This window comes from Hoplias malabaricus, chromosome 18 (genome assembly GCF_029633855.1).
Source record: "Hoplias malabaricus isolate fHopMal1 chromosome 18, fHopMal1.hap1, whole genome shotgun sequence".
Taxonomy (NCBI): Eukaryota; Metazoa; Chordata; class Actinopteri; order Characiformes; family Erythrinidae; genus Hoplias; species Hoplias malabaricus.
The window spans coordinates 35,032,688-35,042,687 of NC_089817.1; the positions used below are offsets into that span (position 1 = coordinate 35,032,688).

General features: G+C 46.6%; 1 protein-coding gene across 1 annotated transcript in view; it reads right to left on the minus strand.

Moving 5' to 3' along the window:
* arr3a (arrestin 3a, retinal (X-arrestin)) overlaps positions 1 to 7,263 on the minus strand; it is a 7,826-nt gene extending 563 nt beyond the window's left edge. The window contains exons 1-15 of the mRNA XM_066650573.1: positions 7,070 to 7,263; positions 5,444 to 5,475; positions 4,501 to 4,531; positions 4,037 to 4,097; positions 3,788 to 3,832; positions 3,463 to 3,656; positions 3,317 to 3,376; positions 2,439 to 2,515; positions 2,218 to 2,353; positions 2,044 to 2,128; positions 1,558 to 1,630; positions 1,327 to 1,464; positions 466 to 549; positions 183 to 206; positions 42 to 91 (exon numbers count right to left, since the gene is read on the minus strand). Of these exons, the coding sequence (XP_066506670.1) occupies positions 42 to 91; positions 183 to 206; positions 466 to 549; positions 1,327 to 1,464; positions 1,558 to 1,630; positions 2,044 to 2,128; positions 2,218 to 2,353; positions 2,439 to 2,515; positions 3,317 to 3,376; positions 3,463 to 3,656; positions 3,788 to 3,832; positions 4,037 to 4,097; positions 4,501 to 4,531; positions 5,444 to 5,451 (1,066 nt within the window). The 5' untranslated portion in view covers positions 5,452 to 5,475; positions 7,070 to 7,263. The remainder of the gene's footprint in view (positions 1 to 41; positions 92 to 182; positions 207 to 465; positions 550 to 1,326; positions 1,465 to 1,557; positions 1,631 to 2,043; positions 2,129 to 2,217; positions 2,354 to 2,438; positions 2,516 to 3,316; positions 3,377 to 3,462; positions 3,657 to 3,787; positions 3,833 to 4,036; positions 4,098 to 4,500; positions 4,532 to 5,443; positions 5,476 to 7,069) is intronic.
* Positions 7,264 to 10,000: the final 2,737 nt, after the last annotated feature.

A 10,000-nucleotide genomic window follows, 5' to 3' on the forward strand; every position in this document is an offset into this window, starting at 1 on the left:
ACACTGACACTGAAGGATTCACAGACAACCGTGCTCTGTACCTGTGGGTTTGGGATGCATCAGAGTCAGAGGCAACTCGGCCGTTACATCACTACAGAGAGAGAGAGAGAGAGAGACAGTTAAACAGAGCCGTAAAGGAGGAGTGTACTGTGTATTGTGGAGAATTGTAACTAAATGTTCACCTGGCAGTGAGGCCTCCCAGGAGCCTGAAAGAGAAATAAACCCTCATTAATATTAATGAGTGAGGACAGTGTGGAGGACATTGTGGAGGACAGTGAGGAGGACAGTGTGGAGGACAGTGTGGAGGACAGTGAGGAGAGTGTGGAGGACAGTCTGGAGGACAGTGTGGAGGACAGTGTGGAGGACAGTGAGGACAGTGAGGAGGACAGTGAGGAGGACAGTAAGGAGGACAGTGAGGAGGACAGTGTAATTTCCTGCAGATTTTGAGGAGAAAAGGAGTCTCACCCTCCGCCCGACACCATCAGGTTCACTTTGATTTTATAAGTCACCATAATTCCCAGGACTTCTTTATCCATTCCAGGCCTCAGACTGGAGAGAGGAAAAACAGCAGCTTTACACACACACACAATACACACACACATGCTCATACACACACACACACACACACACACACACGCATGCTCATACACACACACACACACACACACACGCATGCTCATACACACACACACACACACACACGCATGCTCATACACACACACACACACACACGCATGCTCATACACACTACACACACACATGCGCATGCTCATACACAATACACACACACACGCTTATACACAATACACACACACACACGCATGCTCATACACAATACACACACACACGCATGCTCATACACAATACACACACACACGCATGCTCATACACAATACACACACACACACACGCATGCTCATACACAATACACACACACGCATGCTCATACACAATACACACACACACACACACACATGCTCATACACAATACACACACACACACACACATGCTCATACACAATACACACACACACACACACATGCTCATACACAATACACACACACACACACACACGCTTATACACAATACACACACACACGCATGCTCATACACAATACACACACACACACAGTGTAATGTAGTTAAGTGTGTGAGGCTTTGATGGAGATCTACTGCTAGATGATTATCAGCAGAACACGGTTCTGGACCAGGAACGGATGGAGCGCCATCTCTCAGGAGAACATGGTTCCACGGTTCCACTGCCCAGGGCCCGGAGTGTGGGTGTGTGGCAGTGTGTGAGTGAGGATTAAAGGTGTGTTCCTCACACAGTGGTGGAGGCGAGGTTAGTGTCCTCCTCCTTCAGCCGTCCGTCCAGAGCCAGTCCTCGTTTCTCCTTGTTGTTGGCCAGAACGGGAGTGATCTCCAGAGTCTTCTCGAATGAGGAGTTCGCCTCCACCGTCTCACTAAAAAACACACCGCTCCGGTTAGTGACATCACAACTCTCAGGGTGGAGGACAGGTCTCAGATCTCACTGAGGAACACAGAGGTTTACTCACGAGAACTCTTCTGTCAGAACGTTCTTGGTGTATTTATCAGCAGAGTACAGGATCACGTCTGTGGTCTGGTCAACTGGCAAAACAACGGCAAGAAAACATTATATTCCAGCGGCTTCCACCAGGGGGCGCCACAGACGATAATTATTAGGTGTACCAACAATCTGAACACAGTCACTGTACAATGATTAAAGAGAGGAGAGAGTGTGAGTTCTAAATCACAGATATACACCACACACACACACACTACACACACACACACACACATACACACACTTTAAACTCATTTGTACCTGATACAATACAGCTGTTAAAACCAAATTAATTTCTAATCCATCAGGTTTGGGACAGCACCACGAGCAGGTGCGCCCCCCAGTGGCCGGGACGCTGGCTGTATTTACATATACATCTTTAAATCCCCCAGGAGCCCTTTCACCACACGAGCCAACCCCAGCGTCTCCGAGTCACCGACACCGAGCCGACACTCACCTGTGATTTTGATCTTCTTCACCACTTTGTTGGACTCGTTCTTCACCTTCACTTTCACAGGAATGACGTCTCCGTGGTAATAAATCTGTCGGCAGCAAAACATTAAACCCGTCACAACCCGTTCAGCAGAGTCTCGCTTTCACAAATGATTGTGTTTGTTTGTCGTTTCCTCACCTCTTTGTCCAGAGACACCTCCAGAAGGACGGGTTTGTCCGACATCATGAAGTTTTTGCAGATCTCCGCCTTCTGTCCCGAGCCCGTGTTGTCGGGAGCGTACAGGATCTTACGGATGACGAGACGAGCCGTGTCCCTGACACAAACACAGCGTTCAGACAGGAAACATCTCCCGATGTTCATGTGTTCACACACCGTCACAGACAAAATCAAACACTCACTTTTTCTCGATTTTCTCCTCAGGATCCTCAGCTACTTTCGCCAGATACGTCTTCACCTCAAAGTCCACTCCGCACGGCTACAACACAACACAACACACCAGTGTGAGCAACACAACACAACACACAACAGTGTAAGCAACACACAACAAACAACAGTGTGAGCAACACACAACACAGCAGTGTAAGCAACACACAACACAGCAGTGTTAGCAACACACAACACAGCAGTGTTAGCAACACACAACACAACACAGCAGTGTTAGCAACGCACAACACAACACAGCAGTGTTAGCACAACACAACACAGCAGTGTTAGCACAACACAACACAGCAGTGTTAGCAACACACAACACAAGTGTTAGCAACACACAACACAACACAACAGTGTGAGCAACACACAACACCAAACTAAAAATAAAGCTACATTTCAGTTTAAAACTTAATCTAAACTCAGTCTGAATGTGGATCTGGATCTAAATGTGGATTTAAATGTGGATCTGAATCTGAATGTGGTTCTAAATGTGAATCTGGACCTGAATGTGGCTCTGGATCTGAGTGTGAATCTGGATCTAGATGTGGATCAGGATCTGAATGTGAATCTGGATCTGAATGTGAATCTGGATCTGAATCTGGATGTGAATGTGAATCTGGATCTGAATGTGAATCTGGATCTGAATGTGAATCTGGATCTGAATGTGAATGTGAATCTGGATCTGGATGTGAATCTGGATCTGAATGTGAATCTGGATCTGGATGTAGATCTGGATGTGAATGTGAATCTGGATCTGGATGTGAATCTGGATGTGAATGTGAATCTGGATCTGGATCTGGATCTGGATGTGAATCTGGATCAGGATGTGAGTGCTGTGTGAACAGACCTTGCCCTTGTCGTCGGGTCCCGGCTGCAGGGTGACTGAACACGGCAGGTTGGTGGGAATCTTTAGACAGAAATAAACAGAGGATGCTCATTTGCATACAGTAAATAATGAATGTGTGTGTTGAAGGTGGGGGAGAGCAGCCCTACGTTGAATGTGAAGGGGTAGCTCTGTTCTCCGGATTTCTTCAGCAGAGTTTCGTGCATCTCAGACAGCGCCGGCTTGTATCCGGCGTCGGGGTAGAGCTGGATGTGATGGATCCAGATGTCCTTCCTGTAGGAAAGTCCGATAACGTCCAGATCGTCTCGGCCATAACGGAACGCACAGCACAGCTGTACCCACACTGAGCCCAGAACACACACACACACACACACACACACAGCGAGACAGAAACCACAGATGGACCTTATTAACCTCAGAGACACTTAATAAATTTAATAAATATAAACTTAGAGGAAGGAAGAGTTTAAAAACCTTTTCTGTCACCGAGCTCACTGGGGTCAATCTTCACCACTCCCTCTGAAACACACACACACACACACGGACACACACACACACGCATGTTTAAAATGTTTAGAAAGTAATGTGATATTTGAGTTCTGTTACACACTCGTGGTTGTATATGACACATTAGCACCACCTACAGAGCACTACAGTCATTACAGCAGACTCCTAGTGATCTCTTATATTTATTTATCTCTGTGACAGGAGAATGTCCCTCACCAACAATGTCCACTTTGTCCACGTGATCCACATAGTCTCTCTTCCCCAATAACAGAGTCAGCTAGAGAGAGAGAGGGGGAGAGAGAGAGAGGGGAGAGAGAGAGGGGGGGAGAGAGAGAGAGGGGGAGAGAGAGAGGGGGGGGGGAGGAGAGAGAGAGGGGGGGAGAGAGGGGAGAGAGAGAGAGAGAGAGAGAAGAGAGAGAGGGGGGGGAGAGAGAGGGGGAGAGAGGAGGAGGGGGAGAGGGGGGGGGGGTGGGGGGGGGGGGGGGGGGGGGGGGGGGGGGGGGGGGGGGGGGGTGGGGGGGGGGGGGGGGGGGGGGGGAGAGAGGAGAGAGAGAGGGGGGGGGGAGAGAGAGAGAGAGAGAGAGATCATAGTGAGATGTTATTGTTTAATCACATTCTCTGTGCTTTGAGTGTTAAACGCTGTGTGTGTGTGTGTGTGTGTGTGTGTACGGGGGGCTCACCTGGCTGCTGCCGCTGGTTTTCTTGAAAACTCTGCACAGAACAAACGCAGAATGAAGAAAACACACCATCCATGAGATAGTTTACACAGACAGAGCTTTTAAAGAAGGGTAGCCGTGGCCTAATGGTTAGAGACTGGGCTTGGTACCAGAAGGTTGTTCAATTCCCAGAGACATCCACGGCCAAGGGGCCCCCAAATGCTCTCCAGGGCAGGGATGGCTGCCCTCTGCTCTGTGTGTGTGTTTGTGTGTGTGTGTGTGTGAGAGCTGAAAGAACGTGTTTTTTGACCTTTTTGACCCTGAAATGTTGTTGCTGTTGTAAGTCGTTTAAAGCTGAGTCTTCACCTCCACTGCCCTTTAATCCCCTGCTCTCAGTGTGTGTGTGTGTGTGTGTGTTATTTAGAGAGGATGGACAGACGGAGGTGTTTGTTACGGTGTTTGTGTGATGCTCCTGTGTTTGGACGAGAGGACGACTTTAATAAAGAGTGTGTTCTGTCTGTGTTTATGTGCGGAGGAGGAACTGAAACACACTCTGTTTATTAAACACGAGCGGCGCTGCTGTAAAGACTCTGACCCAGAAAGGCTGGGCCTACACTCAGCACACATAAGAAATCAGGCGCGTTTCTGTGTGAAACGGGACACGATTTTATCCGTCGTCATTGGATCCGAGCCGGTGTTTTATAACTAATATAATATAGAACCGACTTTCTGATGTTGATCTGGTACTGATCCATAAACTCAAACAGACTGAGATATGCACTATGTACTTTTACGCTTAGTGAGGAGTAGTTGGTGTTATGAATTCCTACAGATGAGAGCCAAGGTGAGAAGACGTAAAAGAGGAATAATGTCTTTGGACCCGTGGGAGGCGCTCTTGGTTATATTTTAATTTATATAAGGTTTAAAATCAGGGAAGTTTAGTTTTTAAAATGTTTAAAGCACTTACTTTGCCATTGTTCACAGCGGACGGTTGTTCACCTGCAACAGAGAAAACAGGATGAAAATAAAAGAGTTAAAATCTAATTAAAAGTGTCAGAGTGATCTGTTGGTGACCACGGGGCAGAGGTCGGGACTTAAGAGGTTTTAACTTTGTGAGAGACGGGAGTACATCTGCTCTAATGAGATTAAAACTTCTTATTTTACTGAGAGAGTTAATCTTGCTGCTAATACTGCTAACATCATGCTAACCCTGCTAATGGTGCTAACTCCATGCTAATGGTGCTAACTGTGCTTACTCCATGCTACATGTGCTGAAGCTCCTCTTGGTACATGGTGTTAGCGCTGTGTTCGTGTTCGGTTTCATTTATAGCCCCTTGTGAAATCCACAAATACTCACAGGAGCGCTGAGCTCTGTTGTGTAACTAATGCTAATGTGTTCAGCTCAGAGCAAACCTTTGGAAAATAAACTCTCTCAGAAAACGTTTAATAAAACTCTGTTTCTTTTCAGTCTCTTCTTTCTCCCCGAGAGCGAGGAGACATCGGGCCACGGCTGGTGGCTGAGGGCAAAGTTGGAGGTCCATTAGTGTGTTTCACAGCATTTTCTGGGCGGCCCCCGGCGACGAAACAGAATTTTAGACAAAATGCCACATTTTAGCGCTTTTTCATTCACAGTTTAATTTACTGATTATTCCTTCATTAGGTTCTTTTTGTTCTTCTTTATGAATAAGTTTAGTAACTAACTTTAATCCAACACAGTGTCAACATTTTCAGCATTTAATCATTGTATATCAGGCTCATACTCATTATTTTATCTCTCGTAGCTGCTGGTAATTTTTGTATTAGTTTGTTTTCAGAATAAAATGAATCTAAAACCTGTTTGAGGAGATTAATAATGATCCTGTACAATTCTATACTTTTATATTTATATTCTGTCTCTCTTTCTGTGTCTCATCTGTCTGTCTTTCATTCTCTATCTTTTATTCTGTCTCTCTCTCTCTCTTGTGGATTTCTTCATTCCTGTCGTCTTTACTTTTGCTCTGAGGCACTGAACTTTGCAGTAAAAGTATAAAGCGCAGACACAGAGCTCTATTTTTATTTGCCTCTGATCTGTTTCTGTCTCGTCTCGAGACTCGAGGCAGTGTTTGATTTTAATGCGATGCTGAAACACTCAAAGTTCTGATCCGACAGCGACGAGCCACTTTTCAGAGCATCGCAGAAAAGGTTCTGTACCAAACACTGACTCCAGAACATCCCACAGTGCTTCGTCCACTGATCTGTCAGCAACTCGGAATGATCCAGAGGCAAGGGAGTGGTCCATACCTCATTCTCTCTCTCTCTCTCTCTCTCCCTCTCTTCACTATCAGTAGACTGGCATTTTCATAACACACACAAACCCCTCTGTGATGCACATGTTGTTTTAGTCAGTGCTCTAATCCAGCCGTGTCACCGAGCCCGAGGACCCTACAGTGTCCCGACTCTGGCCTAAAGACTCTTACTGCTGTAGCGCTCTGTGATCTGAACACTGCCCTGTTACCCACCACACACACTCCATCCACCACCGCCGTTTCTCTGATTGTGCACAAAGAGTTAAACACCTGAGTCCTGATTAGCATATTTAAATGAAGATGCTCACCTGTGTGAGGAAGCTCCTGCGGTGTGTGACTCCTCTGTGCTCGGGGAGTGTGTGTGTGTGTGGGGTTTTATAGCGGACCCCTGCCACCCCCCCCCAGGCTTTACCTCTTCATTTAGACTCCAGCGTGTCTCCTTCAATCCCTTTAACCAATTACTGCACCGCTATTTACAGCCACAACCCGGACAGGAATAAACCTGCCGTATTAGAGTGGACACAAAGTCCAGGGGGCGGGGCTTATCCTCATCGATACTTTATCCTTAATCATCAATACTCTGATCAGCTTTAATCCAACAGCTGTTCATTAGCCGCAGATGATCATCGCTGTGGAAAAACACGTATCTCCCAGTAACTTTACAGAAGAAACCTCACCTTTCAGTGGAAGTGAGTTAAAGATAACATTCAGAGTCATTTTGGAGTGTTTCTATTGGTTCGTTCTTCATGAGATTTACACACAGTGTGAAGGACAGCACTGGGTTTAATGATGTAGTTAATAAAACCATCCACAGACATGGAGATACAGAGCGCTGTGTGTGAGTAAGAAGCGACTGTATCTTTTAAGGTGGAGCGGTGTGTGTGAGTAAGAAGCGACTGTATCTTTTAAGGTGGAACAGTGTGTGTGAGTAAGAAGCAACTGTATCTTTTAAGGTGGAGTGGTGTGTGTGAAAAAGAACAACTGTATCTTTTAAGGTGGAGCGGTGTGTGAGTAAGAAGCGACTGTATCTCTTAAGGTGGAGCGGTGTGTGTGAGTAAGAAGCGACTGTATCTTTTAAGGTGGAGCGGTGTGTGTGAGTAAGAAGCGACTGTATCTTTTAAGGTGGAACAGTGTGTGTGAGTAAGAAGCAACTGTATCTTTTAATGTGGAGCGGTGTGTGTGAGTAAGAAGCGACTGTATCTTTTAAGGTGGAGCGGTGTGTGTGAGTAAGAACCAACTGTATCCTTTAAGGTGGAGCGGTGTGTGTGAGTAAGAAGCGACTGTATTTTTTAGGTTGGAGCGGTGTGTTTTGTAGCACTTTCGCTCTGTGTTTACTTTCATGCAGTTAGCGCTCTCCTGAGTTTAGAGTCAGTTCCACCTTAAGTAATGTAGCTGTAACAGCAGAAATAAGTCAGTGTGACCCCCTATGGAGCAGGAATAGAGCAACATCCTCATCTCGGTTGGGGCTTTTCAGCGTTTGGAGTCTCTCCGTTGTCTAAAAACCTCCAGATGGCGTTTCTCTGCCGTGAGCAGAGAAAGAGAAACCCTAGCATACCTGACTTTAGTCGAGATGTTTTCTGACCCGATGATAACCGTTAGTTCTCCTTGGGTGTGTTTGTGTGTGAGGTGTAAACGGTGAGCTGTGGTGAATATTCTGCTCTGTAGCCTGTGTTGTGAGCTTAATCTGCAGTAGATTAGCAGCTCCCAGAATAAACTCCCCATTTCCCAGCCCCTGTTTCTGAGAGAGCTCAGCGTTACGGCACTGGGCCGAGACGACCACAGACCAGTTCACCGCCCAAAATAAACCTAATCTCCTCTGAACCAGCTCCAGGAATCTGCTCTTTATGAGGGGGATTATTTTTCTGTTCAGGTGAGTGGTGAAGCTCGTTACTCTCCAGGTTTTATAACATTCACACCTTTACCAGGAGGCGCTGTCTCTGCTTTTCTGGGAAGATTTCATGAACACTGGAGGAGCTTTACCCATTGAGCCTACGCTGGGCACTGGGCACGGAGACCTTACACTCATGTGCAACTTCTTCAGAGCATCACTGCTCTATTAATCTCTCTCTCTCTCTCTCTCTCTCTCTCTCGCTCTCCGTGTTAGAGCTGAAAGGTGATTTCTGAAATTTAATACAATGTGAAAGTGAGCAGAGATCTGAGCGCAGTTGATAAATCAGCTTCAGTGCCAGAAACCAAGCTCCGCCCACTGGTACCTCATTTACTTTTAATTTACATAAAGCTAATTCATGCAGATATTTCAGCAGTGAGTCAGTGAAAATGTGGAGTACAGCTGCTCCTGAGCCAATGGCTGTCCTCGTACGAGGACTGTAGGAGGAGCATAATTTATTACAGATCATTAGTGTTAGTGAGAGTGTCTGCTGCTGTTCCTAATGTTATGGCTGGTGATGATGATAATAATGCGTCCGCACGGCCTGTGGTCGGATGCGACTGGATGCTGCTTTGATGTGATGAGGGAGAGGCTCTGTGTCCCTGGGGGGGGGGGGGGGGGGGGGGGGCAGATTAAAGCAGCAGAACTCACTCAGAAAAACCTCTGAAACAACAAGGGATTAAATATGTTCAATAAAGAAGGTGTGTTTAATAACTGTACATGTTACATTAGGTGAGGTTCCTGTTGTGGGGGTGAGGCGGTGTAAAGGGTGGAGGTGTGAAAGCGGGGGGTGGATCCAGGGTTTGCCCTTTTCCTTCAGACTGTTGGGATCTGCCAACACCAGACACATGGGAAACTCCTAAACATAACCCTAATGCACTTATACACAGCTTAGAGCACACACACACACACACTGTTACAGAACACCTTCTGTATTAACAGACTCACTCTGTAGATGTGAAACGCTGTTGAGCATTGAGTTCAGATTCTCTTTGAACTTTTCAGTTCCACCTTAAATGTTGCAGTAGCTGCAGGAGACAGAATGTAATTGCGTCACTGTTTAAGGTGGAACTGTACATTTACAGCTATCTCCAAAGACCTCAGTAAAGGGCCAAAATCCACTGAAACTACATTAAACTCAGGTAATACACTGGGGGTCATAGAGTTTAAAGGAGGAAACACTGACACCTGTGGGTCTCTGTGGGCGCTGCGCAGCGGACTCTGAGACATCTCAGTTTCAAGAGCCATGTCGCCCTCACACTTCACCCCCACCCTCTCCCACCCACTCACAATAAGAGCTGAGACCCCACCCCCGGGGGAACTTGGAGGGTCTCTCTCTCTCTCTCTCTCT